General features: G+C 40.8%; 1 protein-coding gene across 1 annotated transcript in view; it reads right to left on the reverse strand.

Moving 5' to 3' along the window:
• Nucleotides 1-702: 702 nt before the first annotated feature.
• LOC111237057 (coiled-coil domain-containing protein 57-like) overlaps nt 703-19,386 on the reverse strand; it is a 30,888-nt gene continuing 12,204 nt past the window's right edge. The window contains exons 8-18 of the mRNA XM_022766012.1: nt 16,352-16,552; nt 16,092-16,250; nt 15,795-15,957; nt 14,441-14,533; nt 10,854-11,136; nt 8,530-8,630; nt 8,027-8,249; nt 6,566-6,660; nt 5,612-5,749; nt 5,188-5,368; nt 703-2,098 (exon numbers count right to left, since the gene is read on the reverse strand). Of these exons, the coding sequence (XP_022621733.1) occupies nt 1,905-2,098; nt 5,188-5,368; nt 5,612-5,749; nt 6,566-6,660; nt 8,027-8,249; nt 8,530-8,630; nt 10,854-11,136; nt 14,441-14,533; nt 15,795-15,957; nt 16,092-16,250; nt 16,352-16,552 (1,831 nt within the window). The 3' untranslated portion in view covers nt 703-1,904. The remainder of the gene's footprint in view (nt 2,099-5,187; nt 5,369-5,611; nt 5,750-6,565; nt 6,661-8,026; nt 8,250-8,529; nt 8,631-10,853; nt 11,137-14,440; nt 14,534-15,794; nt 15,958-16,091; nt 16,251-16,351; nt 16,553-19,386) is intronic.

Raw genomic sequence — 19,386 nt, forward strand, 5'->3', positions numbered from 1 at the left:
AAACACCAAAAGTGACTGTCTTCATAGTGAAGGGTGACAGCTCCACATCACTCCAGTAAAACAGGACATTGTTTCCTAGTGGAAAAATGTTCCAAACATTCAATTTCCCTTTCACAAAAAACACAGGTATTCACATCAAAATCTAATCTCAGTCTTAAGAATTAGTTTGTTGGATAAATCTCATTTAAAAATTTAAAATAAATTAACCTCATTTATTTTAGAAGGAAGTGGAAATTAAACATATCTTTTCCATATTTTCTTAAACTTTTTAATTCTAAATTCCTTAAAAACATATTTTCTTCTTACTGTTGAGGGTAAAAACCCTTTAACAGAATGTTTCTAAAACTCTGTTGGTCGATTTATCACCGCAAAAGTTAGTTCTTTGAATGCCAAGCTGACTGAGTGAATGTCTTCTTTAACCACTGATCTCAGAGAAATTTGGTTTGACTTTCTTATTCTGTTATAGTTCCTAGCTCGTTCCTGGTTTGTGCTCTCTCAGAGCTTTCATCGTCTGTAGGCTTTCATATGAGATGACAGGAAATGAGTGAGGAGAGAGATTGAAGATGACATCCAACAAAGCTGCACTCCATGGTCTGTGCTTTAACCATGAGCTGCCCAGGCACCATATCTTTAGTCAAGGCTGCATTAGCAACTTTACTGGACTTTGTGGGCAACATTAGCATCTTTTCTCTGATGAGTCACAGTCAGATTTGCATGTGTAGCCACTGAGTTCAATCAATGAAACAAGACAATTTGAATAATAAATGTTGGAGCTGTTATTACAGGGCAATGAAACATACAAAATGGCCTTGAAAAATACATTTAAAAATAGAATTATAGACAATAAAGCCTATTTATTGTGGTCTTTAACTGCTCAGACACATGAGCTCTGATACTCTGAAAATATAATTAAGAATTTAGTGTTTTTCTGTTTGTAGCATTTCTTAATTTGGAGTGCATTTCTCTTTAGGCACTTCACGATCATTTAGAGGAAGCTGTAATTACATGAAAACTTATGAAATAATGTTACAAATCAAGACATCCTGACTTTCAGTTCCTTGTAGAGATGTTCCAATACCATTTTTTCCAACCCAATTCCGACACTTGAACTTATGCATCGGCCAATATCGAGTACTGATCCAAAACAATTGTGTTAAAAATATTTTTAACAGCTGTATGCTACTGACCCTGTGTGGATGTGATATGATTGCTGTCATTGTTGTATGGCTCAGGTTAAACGCTTTGTAAAACATGATTGGATACATGAATGCCATAGAATCTTTCTTTTATTATCTAATTCAACTGTCAGTCATTAAAAAATGAATTTAGGATTAAATAACACATCCTACACTAGTTGTCCTAACACTAGTACTGCCCCTTCAAATTAAAGCCTTGCATACTTTACACATTGCCCTTTTATTGGTGGAACGTTACACTATTGACCACTCTAAAACGGTAGTTGCCTTTGGCTAAACAGCAGTGAAGAAGAATTGATTTCCTGGAAAACTGCCATTTTATCTGGGTGTGAAACTGTAAAGTTTATTAATAAATTACGTAGAATCAGATCGGTGCATAGACTCATGTACTGGCCAATACCCATTCCAGTATTTTAGGCAGTATCTGAGGCATTTCTGATACTAGTACTGGTACCAGAGCAACTCTAGTTCATAGCATGGATCCATCTTCAATAAAAAACATTCAATAAAACAGTGTTTTCATTAGAACCCCCTTTTTCTAACTCCACGCCTCTAGCTTGTAATGCAGACTTTCTGTTATGTGGCTGAGATAACCCTGATGTCATCAGACTTAACAAAGCTCCTCCAGAGCCACAGAAGGTTTGAACAGTTGTCACAGGCTGAGTGGGACACGACCAGTACACTGACAGACTGTCCTACATGTGTGTGTCAGTCTTTTACATTGTAGTTTCGGATCTTACTCATCTTTCCAGGGGCTCCAGGTCTGCTGGTCTTGGTAGTGTGTGATGGTGTTTTAGAGGGGTTCATCCTCTGCTGGACTTCAGTTTGGGACTGGCTATGAATGGGAGCACTGATACCGTGCACCATTATCTGGACTCCAGCACCATCAGACTCAGCTGGACCTTTGAGTGCACAAGAGAGAGACAAGAGAGAGACAAGACAGGTGCTATTTAAATGGCACTTTTTCATTTGCTGGTGTCTTTAACCAAATTTAGGTTCAAATTTGTGGCTCCAAGTGTCCAAGTGGGACAGTGGTCTGAGGTATGAGACCATCAGTGGCATTTAAACTATTTAGATCTTTCAAACAGATAAACATTACCGTTACTGGTTTTGGTGTGCCACTGCCACAACAGAATCACATATAGAACTAGACTTAATTCATCCAGAGTTTCGCTGGAAGTCACCATAGTAAGTAATTTAACCAAGAGTCAGCAGAACAACGGTTTCTATTGTTACACTTTTGTCCAAAGCAACTTACATTTTGTTGCTGTTGCAAGCTGGGGTTTCGTGTCTTTGTCGAGGACACGTCAACATGTGGAATATCTACCTCACTGAGCTCAGGCACTGCAGGAATTTATTGTATCTCACTTTTGCTTGTTCACAATAAAAGTAAAGTAATAATAGTCAAGGAAGGAGGCCATTCATCACAGTGGACAGAGAGAGCACAGTTCTCCATGACACAGGCTTTCAGGAAAATATATAAACTCCTCCTCTACATCTCTAGACAACAGGCAGAGCCTGAGGTTTACCGTTTGTCCCAAGAACTTAGTGGTGGGATGACGAGAGCAGCTCAGACACAAGCATAGAGAGAGAGAGAGAAAGAGAGATACCAAACTTTTGAGGGGAACTTTAAGGAAATGTGTCTTAAAAGAAGAATGTGGATGTGGAATATTAGATTTATTGTAATTAGATTTGTTTTAATAGCAGAGTCATGTAAATTAAAATAAAGATGAAGCTGTGGCAGGAAGCATCCAGGCTAACTAAATTTCCTTGTTGTTTCAAAGAAAGCTGGAGGCCTGGATCCAGAACTGTGTTTCGGTGCTTTCTAATCATCACATAAACTGCTGCATGGACTTGAATAAAACAATCTAGCACATGAACTCAGCATTGCCTTTGATGCAAATAAAGATGAAGAATCGGATTTAACATTTCTCAACACCTCCTCTCTTGCTCCTCCCTCACATTGCGACTTCACAGTGCCTCCTTGCTCACAATGAAAAAAAGAGGAACTTTATCTAATCTTTACTCACTCAACTGTTTATATCTTTGATAAACTTTTTGACCCCATCTGTGCAGTTATCAGATATGTACTGTAACCTTGTGCCACTTTGGTTTTGTTTCACAATTAGTGGATGGTATGATGCTGATCACTGCGTCTCAGCCTGATCTGGCGGCCGCTCCGGTTGAGAAACTGGTCTCTGGAGAGCTGACAGAGACCACACATTGGGCAACAGCCATGCCATCTGTCCTTCACTGATCCAGCCACTGCACTGGTGTTCACACTGGGTGCAGGGGTTGCAGCCGTACTGTCGGTAACACAGAGGACTATGCCCACTCGTGTGATGGTATTACTGACTGCTGACACACTTATTAAATCCCTGTTTACAGTCCACAGTTATATGAGGACTTGATGTATTTCAGGACGGGTCCACAGGGTCTTTATGATCCTCTATAGAAAAACTGAGACATAAGAAGCCCTGACTCCACATATCCCCCCACCAGACTCATGTTCTGAGAGTATGTACAGCTGTTCCTTGTCCCTCACTTTTCTCTCCCCCCTCTTTCTCCTCTCTCCCCCATTTCTCTCCTGTCAACCCAAATGGTCGAAGCAGACAGCCCAACTGTAACCCAACTACCTGTACTGGTCATTTCTGCAAGATCTGTGCATGGTCTTCTTCTACACAGCTCAACTTCTCCTTTATATGAGCACGAAAATGTTAATAACACATCAGACCCTCAGCAGAGGGTCTGATGTGTTATTAACATTTTCGAGAACATCAATCTCTGCCGGTCTGTGACATATAAATCATATTTATTAGGCCTCTGTACAGTGTGTATAGGATTACCCTTTTGACCATAAACATCATTTTCTACTTAAGGCCCTCCTACATTATATTCTCGTTTCCTCCATTATATGACAGAACAGCAAGTAATGTAGTAACCAGCCTATGATGTAATTAAAACCATATCTTTTAGTAGTAGATCCATTAGAAATATTAGATGCTGCAGCCTACAAACCCTATTAGTAGGAACGTGTTTGTTTGGTACAAAACCCAACAAAAATCACATCTTCATCATTTTTATATTTTTTCCTATGAAAATGAAATACAAAGAGACAACTCTAATGGAAATTGTGACTCATTTTGCAATCACAGTATCTGCCAAAATAATTGCACTATGATTTTGATTGCATATCATTCTTTTTGTTTGTTGTTTGTGTTATTTTGGTGTCAGTTTTGTTCATAAAATTTACTAACGCAAGACATATTGTAATAAAAAAAAAAAAAGTGAAATCAAGTGTTAAGGAGCGTTTTAAGTCGTTCATGTGTGTTGATGCCTGTGACATTCACTGGTTTGATTAGTTATCATTATCACCACTAACTAAGGTGCTGTTGAGCAAGACCCTCACACCACAGGATGTAACATTATTTACACATAAAACAACACGATGGTGATGAGTTAGACAGTTGGGAGACAGTTAGAAGGTTGTAAATAAATTACAGGAGGGAGGTGACATTCTGAGTGTTCATGCTTCAGCACATACTGTTATCACAAATCCATCCTGGACCACTTACAAAATAGGTAAGCATCTGATCTCACTTTAGCATTGCAATATATTTTATTTCAAGTTATTATTTAATGTTGATATGATATGATATGATATGATATGATATGATATGATATGATATGATATGATATGATATGATGATATGCAGTTGTTACATAGAACAGACTCGAGAAACATTACTTGGTGGCTTCAGTGACAGCAAATGTTTGACCCCAACACACAGGTGGAGAATCATTTTCAACCTTTAGATGACAAACCCTGGAGTAAAGCACATACGCTGCTCTGCTCATGTCTGGTGTAAACCTGCTGTTCTTCTGAAGTAAGATACCAAAAAAACATTATGACTCATAATGATTTTTAGGAACATGAAAGCCCCAAATAAACCTATTTAATTTTTAACAAAAGTTATTCTGGTGTGGCTACCTTCTGAGAAAACAGATGGACTGAGTGCATTGTCTAGTTTCTCCCACAGCTCCTTCAGCGATCGCAGTGATTCCTCTGATGACAACAGAGACCTGGACAGACCTGAGCGGGGCTGCAGACCCGCATCCACTGAGCTCTGTGACCGGCTGAGCGGAGGAGTGTTCTCTTTGTTCCTGGCGCTCTGAAGAAGAAGAGAGCAGGACAGAGTTCATTTAAAGATGTTTTACTCAAAGGGTGTGTTAAAGTTGTAGAGAAAACTAAACATGAAGTTTGTTGCACTAATTTTTTTATAGTTTGTTTACTTTCAAGTACATTTTAATAGTACTTGATTTTCACCAACAGATAACCATTCAATATGAGGAGTAAACTGTACAGCCAAGTCATTTCTTATTAATGAATGCAGTAATGAAGACTCTGCTGTTACCTCAGGCCTGTCTGTGGTTTTGTGACCCTGGGACCAGGGGTTGGCAGCCCCTCTTGTAGCAGGACCTTGGTTGTCGGCTTCAGGGAGGAGCTGTTCAGAAACAGTGCAGAGCCTCTGCCTCAGAGCGTACTGCAGCTCCTGTGGACACAAGTCCATTAGTGGAGCCACTGTGCTCTCTGCTGGTAAAACACATACTCAGCACCAGGTTCTTTCAGACAGAGTTATTAGTGGCTCTTTTCTGATTGTCCTTCTGCTCTATGACACACAGTGTCACCTGCTGCCTCTTTTCACCTGCCAGTGTTGCACCTGCTTTCCTTGAAGGGCACAGCACATTAATGGTTGATGGTTACCCCCCCCTGCTGGACATACTGAGACTATAACTCACTCTAACTGATTCTAATATCAGGACTGTTCCAGCTTAAACAAATAGTTAAAACATTTAGGAAAATACACTTATTCACTTTCTTACCAAGGGTGAGATGAGAAGATTGATATGAATCTCATGTCTGTGTTAAACATACAGCCAGTGATTAGACTGGAAACAGCTGATACACACCATTTTCCTCACATAACCGGGTATTTAGAAAAGAATGTGTGCACCTCACACTTACTTCAGACCAGGTGTACAAACACATGAAGTAGCCTCCTTTGTAAAGTCTGTTTCAATATGAGCTTTATAAATGAATCTTTGACCAACTGTCTGATGTTTATTAACGATGACTGAGATATAACAGTGCTGATGTAAACAGATACGTGTGATTGATTAATGGCACTAGCACTATAAATGGCATACATAACGGTTGTGTGTAATGACAACTGCTCCCGTGCTGTTGTACTTAAAGTGAAGCTTCTTTCCTAGTGACGACCTCACTTGGTAAATCTGAAGTGGTACAATATGAAAAGATAAGTGTGATGAAGAAGAACCTGTAAAGGAACTTGAGTTGGAGCAGGTACCTGTGTGGTGAGCTGGTACTGCAGCTGCTCCAGAGCAGACAGCCGGTCATGTTGGTCTCCTTGTTTCTCTGTGGAGGCGTCCTTCTCTGGCTCCACTGGTTCTGTTAGACACACAGTGCTTTAGGGGTCTTTGGGTGCTTTCCATTCTGCTTATTATGCTTCCTACTGTCCTCCACACATCGGTCGGTGACCCAGAAACTGATCGACGTCTGCCATCATCAATGATATTGATATTACACACAGGGTATGTAATTTTCACCCTCTAGGGGTTTCTCAGTCAAAACATGACAATAGACGGCAATAGATGATGAAGTGTGTGATCATGGGAGTTGTTGTCTTCACCAGCATTGCTGTCATTGCTGTCATCTTCTCCTGGTTTGGATTTCTTCTTCAGAAGGTTTTTAACAGGAGCTGAATTAAGAAGGGCTGGGAGCTGAGAATGCTATAACGTTTCCTCAGCTTGTTTCTCTGATAATTTGTCAGAGAAACAATGACTAACGACTGGTGACTAAAATTCTACATCCGGTTAAAATACATAGTTAAAAACGATCAAGATCTAAAAAGATGTATCTAAAAAATGTGGCTTAAAACTGGATATAAAGTCAAATTCATTCTGGCAGGCAACAACAACACGGACGTCATTGCCAGGCAAGCAAATGACACGGACTGTTAAAATCACTGATTTCTCTAGATTTGAAAACTGCTGGGACATTTGGGATAATGTGGAAAAAAGTTACATATTATAACTTTAAATAAAATTTGACTTGACTGTGTGTCATGACTAACTTGCTGAGGAGGTAAGATGTAAGGAGGAGACATGAGTGAAGCGAGGAGCCATGTCTGCTGAAAGGAAAGCACCCTATAGGAAAATATAAATAAATGGTGATGGCAAAATATTAGAAATTAACATCCAATAAACATCACCAGCACCTGAAACTACAGCCTCAAAAATGACAATAGGTTTGAATCAGTGTATCTCTGCTACAGTGTCAACAGAAACTAAACATTTTAAACTTGACAGATGGAGGTTTTACTGCAGTGGTTGAATTGATTAGCATTGAATTTAGCTAGGTGTTCTTAATAAACTGACAACTTGGTGCCCCAGTAACTGAACTACAACATTAAACCATGTTTTTTTAAATTGTATATTTCAGCTGGAGAATTGTTCAAAAAGGTTTCAGGGATGGCCTCAGGATTTTAACCAGTTCAATTCTTTAGTGTGTGATAAACTGCGATGTGTTATCTGATCTTTTGCTGGTTTAAAGGCTCAGTGTGTCAGTCATGATGGACTGCTGCGGTTCAGTCTGGCTGGAATAATTGAACACAATAATAATGGAGCACAGAATTGAATTGGATTAGTAACTTATTATCTAGTCAGTTACTATACCTACTGATGTTGTCCCTTTAATTACACACGGTGTTAACATCACTGTGTGTATGTGTGTGTGTCTGTTATTGTACCCTGTAGTCCAGCTGTGCTGATCTGAGCACGAAGGCGGTTGCACATCTCTATCAGCTGCTGTTTGTCTCTGCTCAGATGGGCGATACAGGACGCTGCCTGCTTCAGCCTGGTGTGCACGACAGGAGGGTGGCTTCTCGCACCCTGGACGTTCTGACACTGACCTGAGGCCTGTCTCTGCTTCAAATACAGGTTCTCCTGTTGGAGCTGTTGCACCAGTGCACTCTGGGAGGAGGACAAAATGAGACTTGAGGAAGCTGGTTTGCTGCAGCAGCTAACACAATACCTTCCCAACAACCGACTGGTGAGTTGACCTTTTAATAGACAATCTCTAACTGGAGCAAGGTTATGGAGGGCTGGGATACAATAAAGGAAATTATCCTGCCCTCTTTTGACTGTCCCGCAGTCAGCTCTAAACAAACTTGTTTCCATGGACACATCTGGTCCAGACACTTACCTGGATGGAACTGATCAACTTCAACCAGTTTCCTGATTCCTTCAGTACCTGTTCCATGATGTTGGCGAGAGCAGATTCTGTGTGTGTCACTCTGTCCTCCTGCTTCCTCACAACAGAGCTTTCAGGACGTTTCTCTGCAAACTGACCACCTGAGGAAAAATGACAAATGAAGACAAATAAAAACATATACATCATTCCAACTGATATAAGGATTTCACTCATTAGGTGAATTATATGTTAAACTATGTCTGTCTTTTGGACCAATATGTGTTAGAGAACAGCAGCCATGTTTTACCAGCTGAGTATGGGCATGATACCAGGTGACAGTTTAAAGAACCATTCCACTGGTTTTATTCCACAGTCCAATAAATCCTTTCTTCTTTCCAGCAGCCATTTTTCAATGAATCAGCTCAATTTTCAACTCACAGATCAATTTTCAACACACAAATCAATTCAATTTTCAACTCACAGACACCTGAAACTTGCTCAATATAACATAATGCATCATAATGAAAGATACATCAGCATTGGTTGTGGTGAAGCTACTTAAAGATAGAGTAAGTGATTCTAATCCAATACACTTTGATTCAGTGAATATCTCCTCATGGTCCACTAGCTTTTTGTTCTGTGTGTCAATGTGCTGAAACAAAATCCAGCGTACCTCCACAGCCCTGGCTCTGTAAATGAGAAACAAACAAAGTGGCTCAGACTGAGTCACACAGCATTATTCCAGCCAATCAGCAGCAGGGGGTGTTCGTGCTCACGCACAGAACAAGGGTAAGGAGACGAGAAGAGGGGAGATGGGGTAATGGGGGCAGTGCGAGCGAGAGACGGTAAATCTGACACATGCTAATGGATAGTGCCAATTTAAGGATTTCCAGGGGAAGAGAAGGAGCAATCTACCCCTCTGTCACCACCAGACCATGTGGAATGGGATGAGATTGCAGATGATACACCAGCAGATAGACTGGCAGAGAGACCAGCAGTGGAGTTAAGGCAAGTGCATGGACGCAACATCTACCGGTGGAGGCGTGACAGCGGCATATGCTCCACAACATAATTGCATTATCAAGAAGGCGTAACGGCTGAGAAACAGCCAATGAGCAGAAGGTCAGAAGAAGACACTTTGAAAAGAGCTGTGTTAACATCCGTGAGAGACCTCTGAAAGCTGAGAGGCAGGAAGACAGATGGGGAGGTTGCTGTGTTTCTGCAAGACAGGTCAGTGACATTAGTTTTGATATGTTTCATAGAGCCAATAGGTCTGTAGTGTTTTTAGTCTATAGACTGTAAACAAAGATGGTTGTAGTTCCTGTGATGTCACTCACAGGTTTCTAAAGAGTGGTTTTGAAGCTCAGGGTGAGCTGCTCTGCCGTCGCCCTCTTGCCAGTACCTTATACCGCCCCCAACTGCCGGCTAATCCAAAAATGGGCAAGGAGCCCTCAATTATACATAACTTTAAGCCTTAATAAAAATGTAAACCAGCAAGTTATATAAACATTCTCCCCCCGTACAGCTGTCATGAAGGAGGAAATTAGATGTAGAGGCCAAAACAGTTTTTCAGCCTCAGAGATTGCTGTTTGGTTTTGTCCCGTCCGCTAATGTTTGTGACAGTTGATCCCAGCTGGCTAGTTAGCAAGCAGGTACCAGTGTCATATTTGTGTGTTTGCCAAGTTTTGCTGTTGTTGTGATGTTAGCTGTTGTGAGTTTTGCTGCCTATGGGAAACCGTCTCGTCTTCTTTGCTTATTAGCTTTGCAGCAGCAACTGTAGCCACAGTTTGCTGTCTTGTTGTTTGCTCTATAGTACACACAGAATCTGTGTTAGTCTTTATTCTTGGCCTAAATAATAGTTTTTAACAAAGAAACGTTTAAGAGATTTGTATTTTAGGTTGACACATCTTTGTCTTGAAGAACCTGAAACTGTTGAACATCTCTTCTATTCATGTCCAGTCATGATTCAGTTTTGGCAAATCCTTAATAATTGGCATGGAAAACACACACACCAAATTCTAACACACCTCTCCGAAGAAATATCTGAAAAGGTCCATATCATCATAATTATGGGTAAATATCACATTCATTCATGTAAACTGTAAAGTTCACTTAACAGCCACCAGTGTCATTATTAACAAGGGTTTTCTGAAGGTTACATATAAAACCTTTAAGGTGATTGAAAACTGGACACCTTTGTGCAACTGATGGATTTACATGTCTATCTGAAGTCTGGTTATTAGTTTGAAAAAAAACACAAAGTCTGTTTTTGTGAAAGTAGCTGCTGGTGCTAAACAATAAAAAGATAAGTGTAGCTTGCCACAGTAAAAACAGTAATGACTGCATCAACCATGTTTGTGTAGTAGAGAAATACTGGTCCACACCTGCTGGGCTGACTTTGGAGGAGATGTCAGTGGATTGGGGAGGTGGTCCAGTGGTCATCTGAGTGTCAGCTGTAGGGGTGATGGAGGTGGCTGCAGCGGCTCCTGGATGCTGAACTAGCTGAGGAGCGGAGGTCTGTGGCTGGGCCTGGGGAGGGGGTGGGGGATGGCTGAGACCCTCCATGTCTTTCCTCATCTGGGTGACCACAGCCCGCAGGATGTTGTTCTGCTCCTGCAGACGACGGATCTCTTCTGATGCCAGAGAGTCTACCTTTGGTGTGAGACCCTGTGTGTAGATAAACACACACTCATGTGAACAGAGTAGTGTACTGTATGTATCTTCATCTTTCTGTATCATTTCTCTTCTGCTTTACTGTGAGTACTGCATGTATTGGAGGACATTTACCACATATTTGCAGCCCCTTTTTCAGGCACTAAACAGCCAGACTGTATCTATCTGTGTGTTTACTAAAGGAACGCACCAATACAGGTGGTAACATCTGGGGCATTATGAGAGCATTATAAAAATCACTTTACCTGAGCCAGTTAGCTCATTTATTACGTTTCTTTCAAATGAGTTTATAGTCGTTCCAAATTGCTGCACAGGAAGATGTTGTAAAGTAGTTAAGTGCCAAAATGAACAACCAAATGTTTTCCAATGATATTTTTGGTGATCTGATCTGTTTCCTGCCTACTAATTTTTTATGTTACAGAAACAGTTGCACGCAGACAACTGGTTGCACCATGGTGCAACAGCTGAGTCAGCAGAGTCAGAGTACCCACCGGGGGTAACTGATGCTGTCTAGTCAGCTAGGACTGTACCATAGATGATTTTAGTCCTGTGGGAACTTTAGCACTGGAGACATTTCCATGTGATGTTACATTCTGATATGAGTGTGAGTCTACAGCTTGTTGTGTCACTGTGCTGAAAGTTCTGCTTGCTCTTACAGACAGTTTTCATACTGACTATATGACATGAAGTGAGAGATGAAGTCAAGATCTGCTCAGGATGAAGAGTAGATTACATTTCTTTGGCTTTTTCTGTCATCTGCACAGTCTGCAGAAAGACCAGCTGTGAGCTCATCTGTATATGACGTTTGTAAACAAGTCACTTTAGTTCTGTTCTTACTGAAATAAGTGGTGGATTAGCTGTAACATCATAGATTAAACATGGCAGCCATAATGTTCAAACACTCTCAGAGAAAGCTGAAATGTGCAGGCTAATGTCTTTAGATAATAGGTCAACAAATACTTCACGCCTTGCTATGTGGAGCTTCATTCCAAGTATTTAGCTGGAGTGCTCTGTGAGTCACTTGAGAAGGTTTACATGTACAGAACCTCCATGTGTTTTTCCTCCTGGTGCCAGTGGAGCTCACACAGGCTGGTATGTCGGGGAGCCACCGAGCCAGACCGAAAGGCCACCATACCTCTCAGGATGCTCGAGGAAAAGGCCAAAGGCCAAAACACGGGACATCTCTAAATGCTCTCTTGGAGAACTATGTGGCATGAGCTGGATTGAACATACAATACCCCCATGTGACATATGGGTGTATGTAGGGGGTCTGTAAGAGGTTAGTTAACCCTGAGGATGAGAATAAAACCTGCCAAGCATTGCCTCAAGGGTCATCCATATTGTCTGATAAAACACTACGAGAAAGATCATTTGCACATAAGTAACCATTACGCAGTGAGGTGTAACATGTGCTCCACAATACTGAGATCATGGAAGCAAGGAGAAAATAGTGCCAAAACTGGCACTGCTCCTCAAGGAAAGACAATCTGCAGTGGCTGAAGGAACTTCTTAGTGCCTGCATCATAATAAGTAAAGCTACAGAGCAGGGGAATGGGACATTAACAGGTGTAGATTTCCACTCAGTCAGTAGTATGCCCTGTATGGGAGATGCGTTCAGGGAACAGCACTTGGTATTTCAGGTATGTTTCCATTAACCTGCTTAATATGCAATTTGAAATTGCGAATTTAAAAACCAGTCATGGAAACGTGAATGTCGCAAAAAAAATTTAGACACTTGCATGAGGTGGTTTTTCAGACAATTTGACAAAGCAATATTTCACAAAATTGAAAGGGAATCACTTTTATCGCATTCAAGTCATGGCGCCTGCAGCGACATGCTGGAAATCGCTCATCATGTTTAATTGGAATGATATCCCACGAGAAAACAGCTTTATTCAAACAACATCACTCAGTGGAAACACAAACCATTCACAATTGTGTTTTGTCAACTTTTCTAAAACTATTTCACTTCTATGTTGAGCAAAACTGCGGCGGAAGCTTGGCTACTAACAGGGATCATTGCTGGAAACACAGAACTGGTCTATCCTCTGCAATAAACTGAGATGGCACAGTAGATAGTAACACCAAGGTGACATCTTGGCATGAGGATATTTTAAGAGGAAAGGTCATTAAATGGAAAAAAATGGAAGTTTCACTGTACTGGGAATACTGGGTAGTGATTCAGAAAAGAAATGTAGAAGCAAAGAGAATGAGGCAAAACTCGACATATATGAGAAGTGTGTTGCTTTGAAATGGTTACTTTCCTCTCTATAACTACATGTTAGTGGTTAACTTTTTTTCTCAGAGCCTCACCTTTATGTTTTTTATATCACTGCATAACTTTGTCATTCATGTTTAGTGAGTCAGCTACAGTCCACTGCTTGTCTCAATATTTAAACCATGATTAAGATATAAACACATTTAATATACAAACACATGGGGTGACCTGATAGCTAAGTGCTTATGGCGCATACCACATGGGTATTAATTCTCAGAGCAGTGAGTCATCACACTCCAAGCCAGCTGGACCACTTGTTGGACGTCATACCCCTCCTCACTTTCCCCACGTTTCCTGTCTGTCCTCAATGTCATTGTCAAACAAAGGCATAAATATTCCCAAAAACTCATTTAAAAAACACATACAAACACGGGTTTGGAACTGAGCGTAGGTGGAGGGACACGAGACAGAACTGCAGTGAGCCGCGTAGCCTGATCACCACAACATAGCCACATCTATCGCTCTCTCTCTTGCTTTCTCTCTCTCCTCTTCTCTGTCTCTCTCTGATGTTTTGTGTTTTCACACACAACAATATTCTGAACGGCAGTGTGGCCATCAGGAGATGATTATGGAACTAAGGCTCAAAGTGAAAAAACAAAACAGCCTGATGTTCAAAAAGCCTGTTCTCCCTATGTAACTCTATATTTTCAGGCTTCTTATTTGCCGTGAGATTCGTTTGGGCAGCGTGAGACGTGAGACAGTGTTTACGAGCAAGATTTAACAACTCTGCGCCTGGAAATTGACCAAAAACATGCAGCATTTAAATATTCTCAGGTACTTTCGTTCAACCAGACCAAATTACATTCATGGCAACGACCACTTGTATGAAGTAACACCCATTAAAAGACACCGCCTGCAGTCACAGTGTATGGTGGAACACATGTTACACAAAAAAAGTTTCATTAGTAGTTTCATTATTTAAATCTATAAACAAAGACAAAAGATACACAGAGCCCAAAACCCCTATGGCTCATCTGGTAGCGCTTATTAATGCACAGTGGAAGGTGGATGCATCCTCACCTGCATCGCCTGGTCTCTCTCTGTTTTAACAGATCGTAGTAACACAGTCAGGTCCTGCAGCTCTTCTTCTTTCTCCTTCAGCTCTGCTGTTGCCTGACAGAGACCATCATTAAACCTGTGTTAGTATCATTATTGATTACATTATCAGCCTGGGCCTTCCAAGCAGGACAAAGATGCTGCTATTTCTGTCTCAGCAAACAGGCAAAGATCAATGCACTCACTGCAGCAGCATGCACTATAAACGAGTGGCAGGGCTGCTGTTTGCTTACCATCAGACGGATTTAATGACCCTGTTAATCACTGTTTGCATCTGGAGTCACAAATGTTGTAAAACAAGTGTGCTGAAGAGGTACAAACTCCAGAAACACTAGTAGTATAAAGAGCACTTCACTGTCAGAGCAGTGTGGTCTGGCTTGTGGCACACCCAGGTGTCAGGAGGAAGATACACTATGTGTCAGCAGCACGACATGACTGTTTCCTGTTTGCATCTGAGGGGAACTGTGTAACTAAGGGGAAGTGATATGAACACTTGACTGACACATTCTGCTGAATTTACTGAGAATGATTCTGTCTAAAGAAAATAATCCTCAGTTGACCTTTACACTACACAATTACAGACATCTAATGACAGCCTGATCAGTGCAGCTAAAAATGTATATAAATAATTACATAATGCATCACTGCAAACTGACTTTTGGAATGAAAAAGAGTTTGTAGGGATGTCCTGATTTGTCCTGATCAGATTTTTTTGGCCACAATCTGATAGTGAAGATCCTCTTCACCTTATAAGATACTTATGATGACATATTACTAGAAAACAAATTATCAAGTTATTACAAGAAACTTTTCTTGTCATAACAACACAGAACTCTCAAAACCTGTTGTTATAACAAGAAACTTCCATATGGTGATAAAACAAGAAAAAGGTCATGATTGATGAACTTGATGATCTAGACATGTGCCACTGTGTTTTTGTATATTATGGCTGTAGGTTGCTTTTGTTTTGTTTATGCACCTATACGTAGTCACTGTGTGTGTATTTGGTATCAGTCATTGTGAATGACTGAGCACCACAGATTCTTAAGACAGCAGGAGCAACACCCACAAGGCCAGATACAGCAACTGACACTATGACGGTGCACTTCACTGTGTATCATCGCTCTCTCATCAGCACCAGTACAGTGTCCCAACCTCTGTCTAAGACTCGCCTACACTTCCTGACCACATGCTGTGTCCCATGAGGCAATATGCCTGCTTCCATGTCAAATTATTACATTAAAATGTTCAGGTGCGCACCAGTGGAGCTACATACACTGTGTAGAGTGGGGTTGTGTAATGTGAGTGAGGGGCTGACCTGATCTCTAGCTTGGGTCAGGTCTTGTATTAGCTGCTCATTGGCAAGGTAGTGTTCGGCCTTCATGTCCTCACAGCGTCTCTGCCACTCCAGCTCCACCTGGACACGCATCTGTTCTAAAGCCTGCTCTCTCTTTAAACCAGCACTCAGCTGCTGCTTGTACCTGACAATACACACACACACACACACACACACACATTTTATAAAAGAGGAAGAACAACAGATCAGGTGGTATAACTCATATCTTCAAAGCTACATAATCAGAACTAATGTTTTTATCATATCCCTTTCTCTCACCTCTCCGTCTCCTCCCTGCTCCTCTCCAGCTCAGTCCTGAGTTTGGTTTCTCTCTCCTGCAGGGCGATCATCTCTGTGTCTTTGACGACCATCTCACTGGACACATCACTCATGTACTGGTTCCAGCAAGTCCGGGTTGTTTCTACCTCTGTGCGAAGCCTTTGAAAAAACACACACACATACACACAGGTTCTCCAGTTAATGTTAATATGACGACATTTGCTTTTTTTGTCCTTTTTTTCTACCAGTGTCCGTCTGACCTCTGGATTGTCTCATCTTTCTGTTCCACAGCCTCCTGCTGGTCGTCCTGTATGCGGCGTATCTGTGCAGTCAGAGCTTCCACGTTCTCCTGCAGTTTGACAATGTGTTTCTCAGCCTTCTGCAGCTGCTCTGTGTGGGCCTGACGCTGAGCCTCCTGTTGTGTGTCACACTCCTTCAGAGCCTGGACGGCATTCTTGTATCTTGACAAAAGTCAGTAATACAGTTAGATATTAAGAGGCATTTAGATATCTTGCAGTTTTATGCACGGTTGATTCTGCTTTTATGCAGAAAAAATGCAAATTATCCAGCAGAAGGCAGCAGGTGACCACAAATTAAATGAAGGCTTTATCTATTTCTCATTTTTAATGAATTGTAATAACTGACAACAAATTATAAATTGATACATCCTGCAATAATTTTGGTGTCATTTGAAGCACATATTTGTAACCTAGGAGGAATTCCTTATAGATACATTTTTGGAAAACTGTCAGAGCTCCACCTCTGCTATCATATTTGACATGCTGAGTCTGTAACATACACTGGATGTGTATAGCAAATATGGTCTATTTTGAAAGCTGTTTTAATGATTTATTTAAAAAAAAAAACAAAAACATGCTGTTGCGCCCCTTTGTGATGAAACCAATGAAACATGAAACCAATTTTTTGATTTAATGATTTGATTTCTACATTTTTTCCACAATAAATATCATAAGAGAAGGATTCAATAAAATACACTGGATGGGAAAAAGTGAAATCCTCCTCCCTCAAGCAAAAAAAAATACAGATACAAAACCCGCCCCCTTTATGATTTATCGAATTACACTGCTGTCACAGAGATATTTTCCCTTTCTGAGGTGCTCACAAGTATACATGTGTGTATGTGAAAAGGTTACATGTATTAATAACTAGGAATGCTGCTACTTTAGTGCATGTAGTGAGACGTAGAGCAGAGTATTAATAAACTTGTTTTGTAGAGACTGTTACACACTCTTTTTTTGAACCGTATGAACCCTTTAAACGGAAACACCATGAAACACTGCACAGCTGGTGATGTGGCAGAAGACACCAGGCCATTTTGACAAACGTGGCATCACTGAAGAAGAAACAAAGTGACCAGGTTTTTGAAGTTACCAACAAAATGCACTGGTTACATGCTGTCATGAGGCGGCAGCTGGAGCAAGCACATGTGGAAGTGATGTTTAGTGTATTTATTACAATACGTCTTATTCCTCTGACGTAAAAAGTGACAAAAAATGACACTCAACCAACCAACTACCAAACTGTCTGACAGTTTCACCCTGTCTTTGTGTGATTGTAAGTCCCGCTCTGATGAGTTTCACCTGCGTCTCACCCCTTACTAGACTCTTTGGTCTCTGTGTTCCCCTCACCCTTGGTCAATTCCTCAGTTTTTTTTTTCCTCTATGTGCCTGGAAGTATCCTGTTTATGTTCCCTCTTGGTTCCTGTCCATGTTTCCTGAGGTTTTTGCCAGTGCTTCTTCCTGTCTGTAAGTTTTGGACATTGTTTGTGGTTATTAAAATACCTGCACTGCACACACACCTCCCTGCCCTCGTGTGTGTCTGTACTTGGTTCCAGAAATCATTGAACAGTAACACCAAGCTGGCTTTCTGCAGAGAACTGTGATATACAGTACCCCAAAGATTAATATACAGCAGTATAATAATGTTTGGAATATCAATTCAAATATTAAACTATGCTTTTGATATGATGTTGTATTTATATTTCCAAAGAGACTGAAACTTCTGTCAGTGGCTACATGATCTGAACAGTTTTTTCAGAAAAGAATTAGGGCTTCATCTAAAATATGTTTTCTTATTACTGTTTATTGTCTATTTATTTTTTGTAATTTAACTGATTAAAAAGGCTCCATTCAGTTATCAACTACATTTACAACTGCAAAATAATGCCTCTTTTGTAAATACTACTGAAAAGCAGCTTGGCCACTTACATAAACTGAGAACTCTCTGTAATGATCTTACTGACAGCACAGAGTTTATTGGAACTACCCAGAGGGAGTGGGGTTAGGAGTAAAAATAGTCAACTGTTATATAAATAACCTCACTATATATCCTTGGTGTCGGTGTGGATACTCATAAAAAAGCACAAAGGATCAATTACCATCAGATCCTGCTGTGTTGGAAGATTTGAATAATTAAAGAAGGTTGGAGACTTTCATTTGTCCGACTGCCAGAGGCCCGAGGCAGACGCCTTACCAGCACTCTCCCTGTCTTATCATTATCATTATAATCATTATTATCATTAGTAGTAGTAGTAGTAGTAGTAAAGGACATTGATGGTTGGACGGCTCGATCCAGCACCTGGTGGATGAGGCGTGTCCACGTTACATAGAGGATGGCACAGCCTCCCATTTCCTGCTGGAATCTGATGCTAAGACAATCGATGGTGCTCTCCCAGGGCGGAACTCCAGCAGGTACAATGCTGGGCTGAGGTGAATGGTGGACTTTGGCTCGGAGCCTGTTCCAAACATCATCCCGTCATCCCTGATGTTTTCTTTTCCACCTTTGGCTGGATGCGTTCCTGTTGTTATTGCTGTTGCCACAGTGAATGTCTCACATAAACTCTGCTGTCCATGTCCCATCAAAATACAAAGAGCTGGAAAAGTGGTGAGTTTAGTCTTGTCCAATATTCAGACGTGAGCTGCGGTTATATGTAATTTTCACCAAAGGAAGGAATTAGTGGATAAAGAATCATCTAGAATCACCTCCTCGTGGTTATTTGTTTCAGTTTACATCCATTCGTATATGTCGTGTAAACTTTGAAGGAATTTAATAAAAGGTATCAAGTGTATTTTGTCATAATTAGTATATGAAGTCTTGGGTTATGGCCAGAAACCTTTGACCACATAAATCTAATCACTTCCTCCTTGAGTCCAAGTGAATGTTTGTGCCAAATTTGAAGCTGTTTCTGCTCATGAGAATGACAACTTCGGCGTGAGCAAATAATGGTTGTCTGGACACAGTCGCTCCATCGTTTTTATTCCTGCTGCTATTGGCT

This window comes from Seriola dumerili, unplaced genomic scaffold (assembly GCF_002260705.1).
Source record: "Seriola dumerili isolate Sdu_G_001 unplaced genomic scaffold, Sdu_1.0 BDQW01000807.1, whole genome shotgun sequence".
Taxonomy (NCBI): Eukaryota; Metazoa; Chordata; class Actinopteri; order Carangiformes; family Carangidae; genus Seriola; species Seriola dumerili.